This window comes from Trachurus trachurus (genome assembly GCF_905171665.1).
Source record: "Trachurus trachurus genome assembly, chromosome: 8".
Classification (NCBI taxonomy): Eukaryota; Metazoa; Chordata; class Actinopteri; order Carangiformes; family Carangidae; genus Trachurus; species Trachurus trachurus.
The window spans coordinates 2,100,050-2,121,104 of NC_139905.1; the positions used below are offsets into that span (position 1 = coordinate 2,100,050).

Here is a 21,055-nt window from a genome sequence, read left to right on the forward strand (position 1 = left end):
ATTTCCCTTTGTTGCTCTCAACATTTTCACTTTTGTACTTTTAAAAAATATTATTTTTAAACATTGTTTTTAAATGGGCAACATTTTTACAGTGTTTACAAACATGGTGTTTACATTAGTGTGTTAACTGTTGTCATAGCAACCTGATAAGAGGCCTGTACCACGAAGCTAGCTCAGCCTACCCGGGGTTACTCTCAGCCTATCCAGCTGAACCTATCCAAAACACTGTCACTCCGGATCAGCGGTACCACGACGCTGGTTATCAACTCGGTAACTCAACCCCGGCTTGTCTTGCTGTGAAACTGTGAACGCACACGTATAAAGACCTCTCCTGTGGATAATCAGCCAACGGATTTGATCTGTCCCATTGTTGTGATAGACTCATGTGTTTTCATAATGTATCATAAAGTGGATACAATCACCGCAACTCTGTCCGGATTTCAAAATAAGGGCACACGTTGTTTTAAACATCATAAAACATTAAACCATAACGCTGTTCTCACTATCTGGGCTCGGGTTACCGGTGAGAGGACACGTGTCATTATTCCCGTACAGGTGATTGGCCGGCGGGTGGAGCATTTTACTGGATTCAGATCAATCCTGAAAGCTACCCTGCCCCGGAGCAGGTTTGCCGTTCAGAGTAAGTTACCATGGTGACTCACCTCGGTAAGAATGAATCCAGCTTCGTGGTACAGGCCCTTAAGTTACCTCGCTAAGCCAGTGATCCTGCTTCGTGGTACAGGCCTCTGAACCTCCATCATGTTTAGAAACACTGAATAATGTGGAAATGGAAATGAGCTGCAGTTCTGCTGCAGGGGGGGGGGTTAAGTCCAGAACAGACACAAACACCACAGTCCTCTTCACTTCCATCAGGATCACCATGCCCAGCTGTGAAGAGAAGCAGAGGACAGAGGTGATGGATCAGTGATTGTCTCTATCTGCTCTGATTGGCTGACTGTTGTCTCTCTCTGCTCTGATTGGCTGACTGTTGTCTCTGTTATTGTCTCACACTGACTTTAGTACAATAGTGGTGAAAGCAGCACAGACTGACTCCGCCCCCCTACTGACCTCACAGTCTCCAGTCTACAGTCTGGACTCTTCACAAGATCATCCAGATCCTTCACGTCTGAAGACTTCAGGTTGTTTCCTCTCAGGTCCAGGTGTCTCAGGTGGGAGGGGTTGGACTTCAGAGCTGAGACCAGAGAAGAACAGCTGATCTCTGACAAACTGCAGCAGATCAATCTGAATTAAGAATAAAAGAAGAAGATACATTCATTGATAACTGATCGGGACGACCGGATCGCCTGACGGAGGGGAACCGTATGAGTTTCGCTTTTACCGCGCACTGCTGCTGGCATGCACCCACCACGTCTCTCCCTCGACGCAGGGAAGTTACATAGTGCAGTTTCAGCCGACGTGACCCGGCTCAGGCTGCAGCGGCAGCACCATTCATCCTATTAACCATTTTTCTACCATTGCAATGAGTCTGGAAACATTATTTTAAGGCCGATAAACTCCGCAATGTTGCTTTAAAGATGCTCTGGTTCAGGATATCCACTGCAGACGGCACAAATGACTTCTTGTACCCTACTTTTTTAGCTAAAAGAACTCTGAGCCTCCTTCCTGATGGTATCAAAACAAATGCAGAGTTGAGAGGGTGGGTGGTGTCATGAATGGCTTTCAATGGCTTTTTTGGTTATAGAACGGTTGTGTATTTCCTGAAGCTGCATTTGCATGCCTCCTATTCAGGGTTTCCTGCAGGAAAAAACTTTGGCTAGGGGGGGAGGTGAGTGGGGGGGTTCAACCCGAGAACGGTTGCCGAGAACCGTTCTCTGCAAAAAAAAAAAAAAAAAGGATAAATTAATTAATTAATTCAATTACCACTCAAACTTACAAATGCACTATGGTGATGGTAGCCTATGTGAATATGTATTTAAATTCACATGTGAACAGAGTTTTTTCATTCAAATTCATAAATTGTCGTAATTTCTTGCCTTGTATTTTAAACCTGATGAAGGAACCTTGTTCTAAAAATGTTGTTTCTTTGATTATTCAATAAATGATTCTGCATATGCATAAACCTGAAGATGCACACTGCCTGCAAACTCAGAAGTGGTGACAAAAGGTGAGTCACTAAACCCCTGTAGGGGGTCTGGGGGCATTCCCCCCCCCAGAAAAAAATTGTGACTTTAACACAAAAAATAAGCATTCTGGTGTACTCTGAGAAGAACATGAAGGGAACATTTGTTTCAGATAAAAAGCACATTGAGTACTGACCATAGACTGGGTACTGACTGAGGTTCCTATCATTGTAAGGTAACAAGGTAAGAATGGCTGGAGTGTATGAAACTTAAACTGAACTCAGAACTGGTCTAGCGGGGAACAAAAACAAATCTCATATTTTAAATCTAGGGTTCTGGACCAGCCATTTAAGGGCCCGATTCCTCTGCTAAAACCGAATGCGTGCGATGCAGGCGGCGGCTGGTGCAGAGATATGGAGCTCCGGTGGATCTGCGGAAACACAGAGAGAGTGCGAGACACCAAGGCCAAACTACAAAGTACAACAGAAAATGACAGTTCAAAAATATACTGAGGAGAGGAGAGGAGAGGAGAGGAGGAGAGGGGAGGAGAGGGGAGGAGAGGAGAGGAGAGGAGAGGAGAGGAGAGGAGAGGAGAGGAGAGGAGAGGAGAGGAGAGGAGAGGAGAGGAGAGGAGGGGAGAGGAGAGGAGAGGAGAGGAGAGGAGAGGAGAGGAGGGGAGAGGAGGAGAGGAGAGGGGAGGGGAGGGGAGGGGAGGGGAGGAGAGGGCTCTGTGTATCCAGATGTGTTCCCAGCAGTCTAAGCCTATAGCAGCATAGCTATAAATGGTTCAGAGCTACCTGAACCAGCCCTAACTAAAAGCCCTGTCATAGAGGAAGGTCTTAAGTCTAGACTTAAATGTAGTTAGAGTGTCTGCCTCTTTGACCCATGGAGAGAGCTGGTTCCACAGTAAAGGAGCCCGGTAACTGAAGGCTCTACCTCCCAGTCTGTTTTTAGAGATACTGGGAGTCACTAACAGACCTGCGTTCTGGGAGCGGAGTGCTCTGGTAGGACAGTAAGGAATGATTAGTTCTTTCAGATAGGTTGGAGCTTTATCATTAAGAGCCTTATAAGTCAGCAGAAGGATTTTGAAGTCTATTCTAAATCCTACAGGAAGCCAGTGGAGAGAAGCTAAGGTGGGAGAGATGTGCTCTCTCTTCCTAACTCCTGTCAAAACTCTCGCTGCGGCATTCTGGACCAGCTGGAGACTCTTTAGAGAGTTTTTCGGACATCCTGACAGGAGAGAGTTGCAGTAGTCTAGCCTAGAAGTGATAAATGCATGCACTAGTTTCTCAGCATCACTCTGGGAGAGAATATTCCTAATCTTAGCGATACTGCGCAGATGGAAGAAGGCGGTCCTAGTCACGTGTTTTATGTGGGAGCTGAAGGAAAGGTCCTGGTCAAAAATGACTCCAAGGTTCCGCGCAATTGTTCTATTCACAAATCCACCATCGGGGGCGGGGGAGGGGGGGCGCCACTAAACAACAATAACACAGACGCACCGTGCCATGGCACAGCCTCTCGCCGCGGAATGTGATGGTCTCTGGGCCACAGCAGGTCGGGAACACCGGAATGTGATGGTCTCTCGGCCACAGCAGGTCGGGAACGCCGGTCCCACCGGTGGTCGCAGTCCTTCTGTGGTACGGGTCAGTGATGCCGGTCTGCTTTGGCCCAGAGACCATCACATTTTACCGCAGGAGGACCTAGGGGAGGACACGGTGTTGCTCCAGATGAAAACCGGGCGGGACTGTCGGCTGAGAGCTTCCTGTTTCAGCTCCGAGCTGCTGGAGCCTCGCGGGTGAGAGCAGAGCAGCTGCTGCATCCACATGCAGAACTCCATTTGCAAAAGCCGAGTTATGATAAAAACTTCCAGATCATGAGCTGTCATGAGTTTTTGATCATCATCTATTTCAGTTCTGCTCGTCGTAGAGTCCCCCAAATTTACACATAAGGTGTGTTAAAGTGTCTAGTTTCATAATAAAAAAAAAAGAGCAAAAAACGAGAAATCTCGTTTTTGGCACTCAACGCATGGGAATGAAAAACGAGAAATTACGTGGTTGGCACTCAATGAGTTAATAATAACACTATAGCAAGAGGCACACTAGCATCCTGTCAATACCATTAGTGCAGACTTTTAAATCCATCTGCAAAATATTCAGCATTTGTAGCCTACAACCCTTCACCTCAAGAAGATCCAATTGAGTCAGACACACACACACACACACACACACACACACACACACACACACACACACACACACACACACACACACACACACACACACACACACACACACACACACACACATGCGGAGAGAGAGAGAGACAGAGAGAGCGTCAGCTGTCACTTTGTCACTCTCAGCGTTTGTTTACTGGCATTAAAGCTCTTCAATTGTCTGAGAAGATGGAGCCGCTGTCTTGCTTTTTTGTAAATGTTGTCTGCATTTCCCTGGAAAGTGAGGTTATTATCGATGATTGTGCCAAGATATTTAAACTCAGTGACGTGCACCACACCCTCCCCTCTCATGCCAACAGGCCTGAAGATGGACCCCATGCCCTCTGCTCCTGCCCTCTCTCCCAAACACATCTCCTAGGTTTTACTGACATTGAGGTCAAGGAAACTGTCTTCAAACCAGGTGGTAATTTGGTTGATGTGTGAAGCATCCTGCAGGCCGGCGACCAGGGCCATATCGTCAGCATACTTAATAAGAGAGAGGTCTTTGCTGTTATGCTGTTACATTGCAACTCATTTGTGTACAGGGAGAATAGGAGAGGCGATAGGACACACCCCTGAAGAACGCCGGTGTTCAAGACAAGACAGTCAGAAAGGATTTTATTAACACACGTTGGGGTCTCTCTCTCAAAAACTCCCTGACCCACAAAATGAGGTTGCTACTGACGTTCAGGTCACATAAGCGTCTCAGGAGAATATGGGGCTGAACCGTATTAAAAGCAGAGGAGAAATCCATAAAAAGTACACGAACATAGGTTTTAGTAGGATTGTTTAAATGACAGAATATTTTATCTAAAAGAGTAAGAGTGGCATCTTTCATACCTCGACTGGCTCTATAGGCAAACTGCATGGGGTCCATGAACTTGCTGCTCACTAGACGCTCAATGCATTTGCCTAATGGAGAAGTGAGGGCAATTGGTTTGCGTGAGCAGTTTTGGGTACCGGAACAATGGTTGCCAATTTCCAGGCTTGGGGGACAAAACTGGTGTTGAGGAACATCTGGAACAGTCAGGTAAATAACGGTACTAACTGGATGACACATTCTTTCAAGACCCTTCCCTTGAGCCCATCTGCCCAGGGGCTTTGTGAGGTTTGACCTGCTGGATTGTAACTACATCCTGTTCCTTCAATGTGACAGGGGCAGGTGTCATTCCTGCACATACAGAGTCATATTCATCACTGTGGTTGTTTTTGCCAAATCTTGAGTAGAAAACTTTCAGCTCATTCGACAGTTTGACAGGTTCATCATCACATTGCTTAGTTCTTTCTCTAGCAGTGTTTCCCCTACCATTGTACAGGCCTGGCGGGCCGCCAGGCCAACGAGAGCCCCCGCCAGGCCAAAAAAAATGAATATGGCAAAAAATAAGCGACATATTCAGAAATCAATAATCATTCTGTTTGGAGGCTCTCTGCAGCGCTGTTTTGCAACGTGAGTTAACCTGCTTCGCTGCCTAGTAATGATACGAGTGTGCGAGCATATTATGGGATGTTGAGGTGTATAAGATAGGGGTCTTACCTCCTGCTACGCGAGACTCCTTGAGACTTACGGTGAGCGTGTTACGTCATTTCCTGCCTGCGCCTGCTGCACTGTTGCTGTGTTGTGTTAGACTTTCTCAATCCTCCGTCTAGTGTTCTGCCAATTTAATCACTTTAAGCACCAGTGTACAGCACATTTTGCTACATTACACAACTTTCTGTCACTTAAGTCTTTAACAGGACTTTCTTTGTATTTCCCCATTCAACTTGTTGTATTTGCCACAGGTCCACTAGCTTAGCTTAGCATACTAGCTATGGCTTCTCCCTCCTCCTCTCCCTCCCTCTCCTGCTCTGTGTGTCAGATGTTTAGCTACTCCTCTGCCTCCTTTAGTGATAATGGTAAGTGTAATAAGTGTAGCTTGTTTGTAGTTCTGGAGGCCAGACTCAGCGAGTTAGAGTCCCGGCTCCGCACCATGGAGGATAGTCCAGCTACAGTAGCTTCACAGTCCAGCTTAGCCGGTGCGGAGCCACCTAGCCTAGCCGCCGCTAGCAGTTCCCCCCCCAGCCCCCGTGCAGCCGGGAACTAGCCAGTCCGGCTGGGTGACAAACCGAGGGAAACATAGACGCAATAAGCCCGTGTTACCCAGTCCCTCCAGGAATTCACGATGTTGCGATCGCAAGAATTAACGCAAATTCAGCCAATCCCCGCAAATGTTTGCGATCTTGCAATTTTGTACAATCACCACAACTTTTCCGCAAATTGGACCAATTGTCGGTGCTTTCCGCGAGTTACACAGCAGAGAGTGCGAGTCTGGACAGAGCGGTGGTTGAAAGTGAGTCCACGGAGGAACAGCGTGGCTGGGCTGACGGCAAGAAACTTGATACAACGTGCACAAAGTGATAAGTAAAGGAACACAAGCTGAGTTGAACGTGTTGAGTGTGTGAGTTGTCCTGGTTGACCACCCGAGGCTGTGTCAACCCCGCGCAGCACTCGCCGAGGGGGAATCCAATGAGTGCGCCACTGCAGGGCCGGAGCAGAGCAGCCGGCGGCCAGGTGCCCCTTCCCCCATCCTAAGGCCCTGGCCCTGGACTTGAGTAGCCACCCTTCCCTTTTTATTCAAAGACTGGACTGTTTTAATGGCATTTTAAAACAGTTCTTTTACCACGATTTTTAAACAAACATTTTAATTAAAAGTAAAACAACTTTCAACTCTATGTCATTTTCATGTGTCTTTCTTAACAAGTGGAAAATTGCTGGTTTAACAGGACCTCACATTATTTTGTGACATTTCAAAATTTTAAATTTTCCTTAGATTTTTAATTATTCAGAACAAAACTGCAACTTTTTTTCTGCAACTTTCGCTGTCTCCCGTAATTTAATCGCAACAAAGGCGCTTAAAACATCGCAACATGCACCGCAATTTTTTCAAAATGTGGCCGCAAAATCAGGCATTTTAGGCCGCAACAATCACAAAAAAAGCCCGCGAAATCCTGGAGGGACTGGTTGGCCCACCAACCCCTTCACGTCTCCAACTACTATTCCCCACTCAGCGACACACCCGCTGAGAACGTAACTCAACATGTCGACTCTGTTGCTCACAGCTCCGCTGTGAAGTCGGCATTAGTCATTGGCAGCTCCATTTTACGGTACGTGAAGGTAGAGACTCCAGCGAGCATACAGTGCATCCCAGGGGCCAGAGCGGGCGACGTTGAGGCTAATCTGAAGCTGCTGGCATGTAAACGTAAGATTAAATACAGTAAGATTGTAATCCATGTCGGCGCTAATGACACCCGGCTTCGCCAGTCGGAGTTAACTAAGGTTAATATGGCTTTGGTGTGCAACTTTGCAAAGACAATGTCGGACTCCGTAATTTTCTCTGGCCCGTTGCCCAATTTAGCGAGTGACAATATGTTTAGCCGCATGCGTTCATTCCATCGTTGGATGTCTAGGTGGTGCTTAGATAACAACGTGGTTTACATAGATAACTGGACCTCCTTTTGGGGAAAGACTGGTCTGATTCGTAGAGATGGCGTCCATCCTACTTTGGATGGCGCATCTCTCCTATCTAGGAATATAGGGCACTTTATTAGCCATGCTAATCCCTGACAAGCACCCAGAGTTCAGACTAGCAGGCAGAGCCGCAGTTTAACACGCCCCTCTGCTGGTTCCTTCGTGTTGTCACCCACCCAGCCTATAGAAACTGTGTCTGCCTCGAGGCTGTCTAAACCTAAACCCCAATCTAGAGGAGTTGTTTATAGCAACTTAGTTAAAATCAAAACCACTGCTCCAGCAAGCCAAACTAATAGAACTATTAAATGTGGTTTGCTCAATATTCGTTCTCTCCCATCCAAGTCTCTCCTAGTGAATGACTTAATTACAAGCCACCATATTGATATATTAACACTCACTGAGACCTGGTTGCAGCAAGATGAATATGTTAGTTTGAATGAATCTACCCCTCCTAGTTACATTAACTGTCATGTGCCTCATAACACTGGCAGAGGAGGAGGAGTGGCTGCTATTTATCAGTCAAATCTGCTTATCAACCCTCGACCTAATAGTTCATATAATACATTTGAAAGCCTTACTGTCAGCCTCTCTCACCCAGACTGGAAAGCAGAAAAACCACTCTTACTTGCTGTAGTGTATCGTCCTCCTGCACCTTATTCTGAGTTTCTAGAAGAATTCCCTGACTTTCTGTCAAATTTAGCAATGAGCTCAGACAAAGTCATTATAGTGGGTGACTTTAACATTCATGTGGACGTCGATGATGATTGTCTGGCTACTGCATTCAAGTCACTTTTGGATTCAGTCGGCTTCTCTCAGAGGGTAAACAAACCCACTCACACTTTTAATCATATCCTTGACTTAGTACTTACTTATGGAATAGAAGCTGACCATGTCACAGTTCTTCCTCAGAACCCCGTCCTGTCTGACCATTCTTTAATAACATTTTAATTTACTTTAACAAATTATATCCTACCTGGGAAAAAATCCCGCTACAGTAGATGTCTATCTGACACTGCTGTTTCTAGATTTAAAGAGCTTATTCCAGCAGAGCTTGCTGCCACATCCTGTAACAATATTATGGGCAGTTATGCTGGTTTCACCCCCACACAGGTGGACTATCTTGTGGATAGCACTGCAGCAGCACTCCTTGGGACACTTGATGCTGTAGCTCCCCTGAAAAAGAAAGTTATCAACCAGAAAAGAATAGCTCCCTGGTACAGCCCAAACCTGCGCGCTTTGAAACAGAAGACCAGACAGCTGGAAAGGAAAACACATTCCAGCCAACATGAGGAAGACCGTCTAGCCTGGAAGGATAGTTTATTAATATGTCCTTGTTGCACTTGAGTCAACCTAGACCCACCCGCTCAGCATCATACATTAGGTTAGATATTCCACGGGTAAATACAGAGGGAGGAAAGAAAGCTTTCAGTTTCTTTGCCCCAGACAAGTGGAATAAACTGCAGGACTCGCTAAAACTTAAACAGTTTATTTCTGTGGAGTCCTTCAGGAGTCTTTTAGACCTTGTCTTTCATATTGAATGTACTTACTTTTCCTGAAGCTGAGACCCTCAACCATAAGTTGTAAGTTGTTTTTCCTTGTGTCTGCTTAAGGTATCTTTAAGGTATCTTTAAAATCTGACACCCGATGATTACACTGTGGACTGTTTATAATTGTGTTTTATTTTTGCTCTTATGCTGGATGCTTCATTGGTGTCGCTGTTGTGTGTGTTGATTGGTGTTGCTGTTTTGTGTGTTGTTCTATATTTGTGATCAGGGCGTCATTGTAAAAGAGAGCTTGCTCTCAATTGGCTTCCCTGAATAAATAAAGGTTTGAAATGAAATGAAAATATATAAAAAAGAATTCCGTAATGCTAGAAACAATTACTATTCATCTTTAATAGAAAAGAATAAGAACAACCCCAGGTTCCTCTACAACACTGTGGCCAGGCTAACCAAGAACCATAGTGTCGTTGAGCCATCCATCCCTCCAACTCTCAGCAGTAATGATTTCCTAACTTTCTTTACCGAAAAGATTGTTAATATTAGAACGAAAATTGCCAGTAATGGAGCACAGATTACGGTACCCATAGAAGCACCTCCCAGACTTGGTACACACTTGGACAGCTTCTCTCCCATCGACCTGTCAGACTTAACTTCTGCAATTACTTCTTCCAAGTCAGCCACATGTCTGTTGGATCCAGTCCCGACAAGACTACTTAAGGATGTCTTCCCCTTAATTAACATTTCTTTTCTGAACCAAATCAATCTTTCCTTAGTCACAGGCTACGTGCCACAGGCCTTCAAGGTGGCTGTCATTAACCCTTTACTTAAAAAACCTTCTCTTGACCCAGATGTCCTAGCCAACTATCGGCCTATATCCAACCTTCCTTACATCTCTAAGATCCTCGAGAAGATTGTCCTGGAGCAGCTACATGAACATCTGCACAGCAACGAGCTCTTTGAAGCTTTCCAATCTGGATTCAGAGAACACCATAGCACTGAAACAGCACTTGTCAAAGTCTCTAATGATCTTCTTATAGCTTCAGACAGAGGTCTCGTCTCTGTTCTTGTACTTTTGGACCTCAGTGCTGCATTCGACACCATCGACCACAGCATCCTGCTGCAGAGGCTGGATCATGAAATTGGGATCAAAGGACCTGCCCTAAAATGGTTTAAGTCATACTTATCTGACAGGTTTCAATTTGTTAATGTTAATAACGACCATTCAGAGTACAGCAGAGTTACGCATGGTGTACCGCAGGGTTCAGTCTTAGGGCCAATCCTCTTCATTCTTTACATGCTCCCATTAGGTGGCATCATCCGGAAGCATTCAATCAATTTTCACTGTTATGCGGATGATACGCAACTCTACTTGTCCATGGAGCCAGATGACAGAAGCCGCCTCATCAATCTGAAAGACTGCCTGAAAGACATTAGATCCTGGATGTCCTCTAACTTCTTGCTACTGAATTCAGATAAAACTGAGGTCATCGTGTTTGGACCTAAACATCTCAGGGACACTTTCTCTAATCAGATCGCTACTCTAGATGGCATCACCCTGACCCCGAGTACAACTGCGAGGAACCTTGGAGTCATTTTTGACCAGGACCTTTCCTTCAGCTCCCACATAAAACACGTGACTAGGACCGCCTTCTTCCATCTGCGCAGTATCACTAAGATTAGGAATATCCTCTCCCAGAGTGATGCTGAGAAACTAGTGCATGCATTTATCACTTCTAGGCTAGACTACTGCAACTCTCTCCTGTCAGGATGTCCGAAAAACTCTCTAAAGAGTCTCCAGCTGGCCGCAGCGAGGGTTTTGACAGGAGTTAGGAAGAGAGAGCACATCTCTCCCACTTTAGCTTCTCTCCACTGGCTTCCTATAGGATTTAGAATAGACTTCAAAATCCTTCTGCTGACTTATAAGGCTCTTAATGATAAAGCTCCATCCTAAAGAACTAATCATTCCTTACTGTCCTACCAGAGCACTCCGCTCCCAGAATGCAGGTCTGTTAGTGACTCCCAGTATCTCTAAAAACAGACTGGGAGGTAGAGCCTTCAGTTACCGGGCTCCTTTACTGTGGAACCAGCTCTCTCCATGGGTCAAAGAGGCAGACACTCTAACTACATTTAAGTCTAGACTTAAGACCTTCCTTTATGACAGGGCTTTTAGTTAGGGCTGGTTCAGGTAGCTCTGAACCATTTTATAGATACGCTGCTATAGGCTTAGACTGCTGGGGACACATCTGGTTACACAGAGCCCTCTCCTCTCCTCTCCTCCTCTCTCCACTCCTCTCCCCTCCTCTCCTCTCCTCTCCTCAGTATATTTTTGAACTGTCATTTTCTGTTGTACTTTGTAGTTTGGCCTTGGTGTCTCGCACTCTCTCTGTGTTTCCGCAGATCCACCGGAGCTCCATCTCTCTGCACCAGCCGCCGCCTGCATCACCCCTCCTCCCACCCTTTCCCCTGCTATTAGACCGGCCTCCCCTCCCTTCCCATGGACCAGTCTGCTACCCAGTCCTCCCATCGAGCTGGTCAGCTCTCCCTGCCCCCCCCCACCAGAGGCTGCCTTCATCAACTCCTGCTAACATTTCCATATTTCGTACATTCTGTGACATAAACTGTAAACTGTTTTCTTGTCTGTAACAACATCTATTGCACGTCTGTCCGTCCTGGGTGATGATCCCTCCTCTGTTGCTCACCCTGAGGTTTCTCCGATTTTTCCCTGTTAAAAGGGTTTTCCATGGAGTTTTTCCTCAGTCGATGTGAGGGTCTAAGGACAGAGGATGTTGTTACAAATAAAATTGCCTTGCCTTGCCTTGCCTAGCCTATAACAAGTAAACTATGGTGCCGTGGAAAAAAGAAAAAAATATCACAGGCGACAGACGCGCATCATGCGAGAGAGACAGGGGAGGGGGGAGAAAGAGTGAGAGTGAGAGGAGGGATTGACACGGAGCAAAGGGACTGTCAGGTGGAATCGAACTGGGTCACTGCAGTGGGTGTTTGCTCTACCAGGTGAGATAGGCTGTACGTCGCTCGCGGCTCGTCGCATTCAATCGGCGATTTCACCGAGTGTTTCAGTGACGTGAGCGGCGTGACGCTGCTTCATCAACGCCGCTGCTGTTTCGGACTCGGGGCAGATGCACGCAGTAACAGTCACCTGACGTCCTGACCTGTTACAGTTTAGTACTAACCATACCGTTGAGCTAACGTGTTGAGTTTTACAGGGGCGTCTCAATAAACTAGATTAACATGGAAAGGTATTTCCAGTAGTTCAATTCAAAAAGCCCCAACCAAGTAGGCCTATTGAGAGCAGATGGACATACTTTTCAGAAGACCAACATTTTTTTTTAAATACTGAATTAATACTGAAGTTAAATTGTCCACTGTCTACTGCAGCATGTGAATACAAAATCTGATTGGAGGAGCCAGCTATCTGTTAACTCAATGAGTTAAAATGTTGTCCAGGTTAATGTTTTTGGCCATTAAAGGCCCTTCAGTTCAAAATTTCAACTGTGATCAGGCATTAAACAGGTGGCTCACCTGTTCAGATAGGGCATGGAGGGTGTAACTGCTATTGGTCAAATAATGTGAAATAGCATTAGATGGGGCAAGTAGATTTGAGAAGTACTTGCCCGACAGGACAAGTAGGAAAAAACCTTAACATCGAACCCTGATGTGGGCCTCTTTTATATTTAATAGAGGGGGGGTGCATGCTGTCCCACACGCCTCGTCTGTTCACGGTTTTTCCGTGGGTACCACCGGGCCTAAAAAAAATTCTAGAGGAAACACTGTCTAGAGATCTTTCACTTTTTGCCGGTCACCCTCCTTGAATGCTATTTTCTTTGGATTAAGGATATGTTTAAATATTTTATTGACCCAGGGCTTGTTATTAGGATAAATCCTAACATCTTATGTTTCAACAACATTATCAGCACAGAAATTGAGATAACTGGTGATGGTTATCAGTTAACAGTTCAGGGTTGTTACAGGAGACTAGGGCCCGACCGATATGGATTTTTTGGGGCCGATGCCGATGCCGATTATTAGGGGGGGGAAAATCCGATAACCGATTAATCGGCCGATTATTTTTTATTTAAATAAAGTTTTAAAATTGTATTAATTTAAGTAATATCTATGTATTTTATATAATATATAAATTAGGGCTGCCCCAAAATAGTATACCAAGCATTGGTCTTGGTCGCAGGAAAAAAAACAAAACATTTGGAGCCCTGTCTTGTCAAAATTAAGTCAAAATCAATATGACTGAACCCTATATGAAAAGGGGCTTTTATTTTGAAGGGCCAGATACAGGAAGTCATGACACGTGACACTTTTTTGTTGTTGTTGTTGTTGTTTTTACACGGCACGGTGGTCTCTCTCTCGCTCTCTCTCTTTTTTTTTATTTTTATCAAAAGCAACTTTTTCCAATGTTGTTCCAGACGTTTCTGGTTTGTTGATCTCGAAGTGGAAGCACTTATCACCGCTGTTTTCAACGACTAGCCGGTCTCAAAAGCGCTCACCGGCGGCCAGCCTCAATGTAACGGAGCAGAGACATGATAGTCCCGCTGCAGTCAGAGACCCCCCCTCCTCCCCACACCCCGTCTTACGCAGCCTGAGCTCAGTCACTCACCCACCTCATCTACTGTGTTTATTGGTGATAAACGGGCATACTGCCGGTAACAACTGTAAAACCCGGCCGGCTTGTTGAATCTCGGACCCAACACGGCCGGAGTCACGAGCATTAATTAATTAATTCACAAAAAAAAAAGTAAAAAGAAAGCCAGGGGCAACACTGGTTTTGAGACAGTTAACAGTTAGGCTAATCAAGTTGTTAATAAGCTGTGTGATGTGTGTGAGTGACAAGGCTATGGCAGAGCGTGTCCTGCTGCAGATCAGTCACTCTGCTGTGTGCTGTGAGGTGGTTAGTGGATGGAGTTGGATGCGCCCTCTACAGGATAAATATCCTAATGTCGGGGATCTTTTTAAATGGGGGAACATTTTCAAAGTAAAACCAAGTCTTATTCCCTGCATTTTATTTCTGAAAATATCGGCGACAATCGACGAGTTTTGGCCGATTACCGATTATTCTCAAACGGGCTATAATCGGTCGATTTAATCGGCTCGCCGATAAATCGGTCGGGCCCTACAGGAGACCTGGGGCCTCATTTATCAAAAAGGGTGTAAAAGTGCTACTAAATTTTGACGTACGGTGAAAAGCCAAAAATGTTGCACACCCAAAATATTTACACCCTTTTCAGATCTATCAAACTCCGCAATTTCCATTGATAAATCACACCGCACCCAAGAAAAGTGCGGATGTGAACACGCCTCATATTCCGCCCTCTAAATGGCCAAACACAACCATATGGTCAATGAAAATCAGCACGAACATATTAAGTAGCCATGTGTGCTCTGGAAATTTGTTGAGTGACGTCAGTGGAAGACGGACGGAAAGTGGGGAAAGAAGTTGCATTTCTCTGAAAGCGAGATACACGGCAATATCGGACAATGAATCAGTCCGAAAAATTATCATGCATTGAAATAGGCTATAATAAAAACAAAAAAACTCCCAAATCTGAATGAAACAGAACAGAAAGAAGAATAATCGTACTTAATTTGCCCCTTTATCCCACAAAACCTTTTTTTTTTTTAGATGATGATGTCATTAACAATTTAAAGCAGGGTTTCCACTACCAGTTTGCACCCCTTTCCACTAGACAGTTGCAGCTCTACTCAATTCGGACTCGGTCTCACTCTCTTTTTTGATTGTCACAGATAATTTAGAAGAAGAGTTTTTTGTTTTTAGGACATGTCCTGCTCAAGTTGCATTAAAATCTAAATATAGAAACAAAGAAAAAAATCTATTTCAATTTAATGTTTTCAGCAGAAAGTATATTTTTTAAGTTCACTTTAATCCACTGTAGGTGGATCAGATACAACAGTCAGTGAACTGACCTCAGAGTCTCCAGTCTACAGTCTGGACTCTCCAGAAAACCACTCAGATCCTTCACGTCTGAATCCTGCAGGTCGTTGTTGCTCAGGTCCAGTTCTCTCAGGTGGGAGGGGTTGGACTTCAGAGCTGAGCCCAGAGAAGAACAGCTGATCTCTGACAAGCTGCAACACTCCAATCTGAATAAAGAATAACAGAAGAAGATAAATTCATTGATTGATCAGAAAGAACAGTTTTTTCTTCAGCAGGTGAATTTCAGTGTCTTTGTCCAAACATGAGTTGTGAGCTGTGTGCACATTGTTGTGATAGAGATGAAGTGAGTTGATGAGCTGATACTGGACATTTTCTCCAGAGTTTCTAGAAAACATGAGTCGTCTGACTGAGAGAAATACGAGTGTGTGTGAAGGTTGAACTGAAGTGAACAGACATTATTGTAGGGCTGTCCCGATTAATCGACCTAATCGATTACGTCGATGACGTAAATACGTCGACAGGTACAACACACCGTCGGGTTGTGAACCATATAGACTGTAACACGTGCAGCAGAAAAACACATGCTGTACCACAGCAGCACCACGGCGATGAACGAGCACCTGAAGCTGCAACATCGTTCCGTTCATTCATCTCCGCATAGCGCTCTTTCGCAGTTATTGACGCGCTCTCTCTCTCACAGAACAACAACTGCTGGTTGATCTGCTGGTCACCAGTAATGGGGACTAGGGGGTGGGGAAGGTGAGGGAGGTCAACCTATTACTTACTGGTTTACTTGGTCACTTGGTGATTCAGTTATTTTATTCTTTAATTATTTTGATTGGTCCCAGTATTTCATGAATGGGTTCTGTGTGTTCTGTTATCAATGTGTTTGTATTATAAATGGGAAAAGCAAAGGTTTTTTATATGCACATCATGCTTTCTTGAGGTGCAGGGCAATAAAAAATGTCATGGAGAAAGAGAAGGTATGCCCGCACACTAGTAGTTTCACAGTGACTTTTATTGCACACAAACGTTTTCGACCGAATGGTCTTCTTCAGGTGCTATCAGAACAATAGAACACTCATCTATATGGAGACATGGACCACATGGGTCACAGGTGTGTTGATGTGTGGTCCAATTGGATAAGAGGGGGCAAGCCTGAAGGTGAGGGGCACATCCTTCAGCTTGAAGTTGTCTCACTGTGTGTTAGGACAGTGGAAAAACTTTGATTTGGTAAACACACAATCACATATTGTCAGTGGGAACCTATTTATAATCAAGAAATTCATAATCATGAGGAAAAAGAGTAAAAGCCGTGTATATAGTCCAAAATAGACGCAAATGCATAAACAACATCCAACATCACATAATAACATAATTAAGAACATCATTGATTGTTACAGAACAAAAATTAAAATCCTGCTTGGAAGAGCCTAAAGAAAATGCTTTTTAACATACTCCTGGTTTAGGCCTCTGGAGGTTAAAGAGGACATAAACATCCAGCCAAATTAATATAATTCATTAAATGTATTTCCAGTGTGCTTAAAAATTGTCAAACTAACACAAAAAACATAAACATTTAGGAAAATGTAAAAACGGGAATGGTTTCTCAACTCCTCTCCCACACTTCAGCACCTGTGTTGGCTCGCTCCACCGTCCCTTTTTTTTTTGAGGGAATGAAGTAACAAATTATAATGCAACGTAAGGTAACTAATTAAAAAAAGTAAATTGTTTACGCTACTTTTAAAAGGAGTAAGTCATTTAAAACGAGGAGCGAGCCGAGCCAACACGGTGCATCCCAGGACAGGTGCTGAAGTGCAGATGAGAGGAGTGGACAGACCAGGCAGGAGCAACCAGCCAAGAGGCATCTCGTCGGTCCTCGGCCGTCTTTAATGTCTCGAGACACCCTTTCAATTAGTTTAAGGTTATTTGTGTTTAGGCACGCTATATTTGCATAGAATAATTTTTGGCAACCATAAAGACAACGTTTGACCCGGCGCTTACTTGGGATGGCCGTTTAATACGAAAAATATTTTGCTACACCTGGCGGTTAATTGGGGCCGGCAGCAAATTGGGACTCGGCCATTATTTGAAGTTTTACGGTATACAGGAAAATAAGTCTGGACTCAATTGAAGAATTAATACAACTCTGTGTTTCTGGACAAATTTTACATCATTTAGAACAGTGGTTCCCAACCTTTTTCTTAAGGGACCCATATTTTTACCATTGAAAACTTGATGTAAAATAAAATAAAATAAAATAAGGAACATAACTTCTTTTACATGAAATACTTTATTATATTTCAGTAATTTAATAACTGCATGGAACAAGCAATCAGGAGAACCTGTGTATGATTACAACATATTTCTTCAGAACTTGTACTTTTAAAAACATAATTGTATTTTTAAAAGTACAAGTTCTGAAGAATATGTTGTAGTTTTTTCTCATTTTTCCATGCTGTTTTTCTAATTCATTGTGACTGATATTGCCCTGCTGTATATTATGTATTTAATGTTTTAAAACTGTTGATATTCAATCATCTATTGATATAGGCCTATCAGAGTTGATGAGCTTTCAGGACATTCTTCACTTTGACCTCACAGTGAAGTCAGATCTGGGGTTATATTCATGTAACATAACTTAAGTGTTCGGGGTGATGAGTGATATGCTGGTTTTGGTAACTTGTAAAGAAGCATGCTGAACATAATGTAGCATGCTAGCCAGTAGGCCTATTTGATTAAACAAGTTGATGTATCAGCCAATGCTAAACTGAAATATTGTGTTTGTATTTTGTATTAATTCAATCACTCAGCTCATACTCGCTACAGATGATGACATTCCCTGCATAACTTTATAGGAAGATCAGCAGTTTTATTCTTTTTTTTTGCTGCTAGCTTAGCTTTTTGATCAATTATAAATGTATTAACTTCTGTAACCAAAAATACTAATATCAGTAGTATTTGTTGTGACTGATATTGCCCTGCTGTATATTATGTATTTAATTTTTTTAAACTGTTGATATTCAATCATCTATTGATGTAGGCCTATAATGTATTTGTTTATCTATTTAAATACACGAATAAACAACATCCAACATCACATAATAACATAATTAACTCATTGAGTGCCAACCACATAATTTCTCGTTTTTCGTTCCCATGCGTTGAGTGCCAAAAACGAGATTTTTCGTTTTTTGCTTTTTTTTTTTAATTATGAAAATAGACACCTTAATACACATTATATGTAAATTTGGGGACTCTACGACGAGGAGAACTGAAATAGATGACGATCAAAGTCACATGACAGCTCATGATCTGGAAGTTTTTATCATAACTCGGCTTCTGCAAACGGAGTTCTGCATGCAGATGCAGCAGCTGCTCTGCTCTCACCCGCGAGGCTGCAGCAGCTCGGAGCAGAAACAGGAAGCTCTCAGCCGACAGTCCGCCCGGTCTTCATCTGGAGCAACACCGTGTCCTCCCCAAAGTCCTCCCGCGGTAAAATCTGATGGTCTCTGGGCCAAAGCAGACCGGCATCACCGACCCGTACCACAGAAGGACCGCGACCACCGGCGGGACCGGTGTTCCCGAGCCGCGGTGGCCGACTGACCCTCACGCTCCGCGGCGAGAAGCTGTGACACGGCACGGTGCGTCTGTGTTATTGTTGTTTAGTGGCGCCCCCCCCGCCCCCGATGGTGGTTTTGTGAATAGAACAACAATTGTTGTATATATTTATCTTATACGAGCCCTTTGATCCAGAAATGCGAGTGTGAGAAGAGCGACAGGCACAAACAGAGCAGCTTTCATAAAAGACGCTCTATCTCCTTTTCTAGAAAAAAAGGAGGGATTTTGGTGAAACCCAGCCATGTTTAGCTTGACTTTGACCTGACTAGAAACAAACGGTTTGTGGCCACTTGAAGCATTAAGTTAAACCTTTCAATTGAGCTACAGTATGTGTTGGTGGCAATAATATAGAATACACTGTGGCTCTACAAAAATCGTCAAAAATGGTCTAAATTGCCGGTACACTTGACTAAAACTTTGGAAAGGAGCGTGGCACTCAATGAGTTAAGAACATCATTGATTGTTACAGAACAAAAATTAAAATCCTGCTTGGAAGAGCCTAAAGAAAATGCTTTTTAACATACTCCTGGTTTAGGCCTCTGGAGGTTAAAGAGGACATAAACATCCAGCCAAATTAATATAATTAATTAAATGTATTTCCAGTGTGCTTAAAAATTGTCAAACTAACACAAAAAACGTAAACATTTAGGAAAAATGTGAAGTTTAATTTTGCATTTTTTAGCTAGTGTGCAGCCATCTTTGTTTGACGTCAGTGTATGACCTCACTGGATTGGTTGGCTCCGCTGGTAGACAGTGAAAGTGAATGAGAATTACAGACAGAGACGGTGAAAAATTAAACTGTGAAGGCACAGGATCAGAGTTGACACCGGGGAGACCACTGATGTATTGCTCCTTCATGTGACAACGAGTTTTACAGTGTTAAAACGTAGAAAAAGAAAAAACTGTTTGTTTTCATTAATTACAGCTAAAAAGGAGCCGTACGGCTGCCGTGGCTAGCGGAGCTAACAGCAGAGACTCCTCTGCTAAACTCCGGCTTCAGCGTCTGTGTAATCGTCTCTTACAGCATGTTTACATCCAGAGGAAAACTAAGAGTAAGGAAAGTTGATCATTCACCGGATCAACCGACTACAACCTGACGTTACTCCGTCAGTTTTCAGTTTTCAGCGCATCCTGCTCCGACCGCAGGTGAAAATCACCACGGGGAGAGAGACGCGGAACCACCACACACACACACACAGCAGCGATCTGATGTAAACATCGGCTTTGAGTGTAATAAATAACCTTCATCACCACAGTCTCCCTCATCAACACAATGTCCGACCAAACAGCCCCTCTCATCCACACAGTGTTCACCAAACTACAGGTTTCACAGCAGCATCTAAACCACAACACCTCAAAAATAATAAAAAGCAACCTGATCACAGTCCTCCGCACACAGCTTGATCAAAGTCCAGGAAATATGTTCTTTCCTTCACTCTTGTGTCCAAAACAGCCAGCAGCAGCAATCATCCAGCTCCAACTGTTTAACTGTTAATAATCCACCCCGATACCATTCCCGTTTACATCCCGTTAACTCCCGTTCCTCGCGGCCAGCGCGTTTCCATCCATGCATTGTGTGAAAAAAAAAAAAAACGTTTTTAGCACTGTTACTGATCGGCCCACTCAGTCATTTTCTCCCGGTCTAACGTTACTTCCACCGGGACACGGCCCGCTGCTCAGTTAAGACGCGGTGTCACGGGCGGTCTGGACCGGTGGTCTGGACTCGGTAACGTTACCAGGTCCAGAGATGATTTACTGTCTCTTCGTGTCAGCCTCTCCTGTCAGGACACTTGAAGCTAAAGCTAGCTAAAACTTTTTTTTTTTTTTTACGACAGTGACATGTGCCTCCCAGAACTGTGGGGGAGCTCCGGAGAGGGGAAAAAAAGAGAAACCAAAGAAGGAGAGAGCTATTTCCGGCCGACTTGCATAGTTCTGCTTTAAGTGTCACCATCTGTTCTGGAATTTTTATTCCAGAAAAGACTTTCAAGGCCCCGTTTCCTCTGCTTCACCATGGGTGTTCTTTCTTTTTGTTTTTCCTCAGACCAATCAACCAATGAAATTGTCTCATAAACTATTAGATTTTTTTTTAATTGAACGACTATTTGTAAATAAGACCAGTTTTACTTGTGATAAAAGGTGATAAATGGTGATGTGCAGTGTATCTGTAATGAAAGGTGAATTTTTCAGACTATTTCAGTTGCACTTTCTCTT

At 44.0% G+C, this 21,055-nt stretch overlaps 1 protein-coding gene across 1 annotated transcript in view; it reads right to left on the reverse strand.

The window, feature by feature from the left end:
- Nucleotides 1-228: 228 nt before the first annotated feature.
- LOC310989780 (protein NLRC3-like) overlaps nucleotides 229-21,055 on the reverse strand; it is a gene marked incomplete at both ends in the record, with an annotated part of 52,319 nt that continues 31,492 nt past the window's right edge. Inside the window, 2 exons of the mRNA XM_083976928.1 lie at nucleotides 229-302; nucleotides 1,088-1,242. Coding sequence (XP_083833054.1) covers nucleotides 229-302; nucleotides 1,088-1,242 — 229 coding nt within the window. The remainder of the gene's footprint in view (nucleotides 303-1,087; nucleotides 1,243-21,055) is intronic.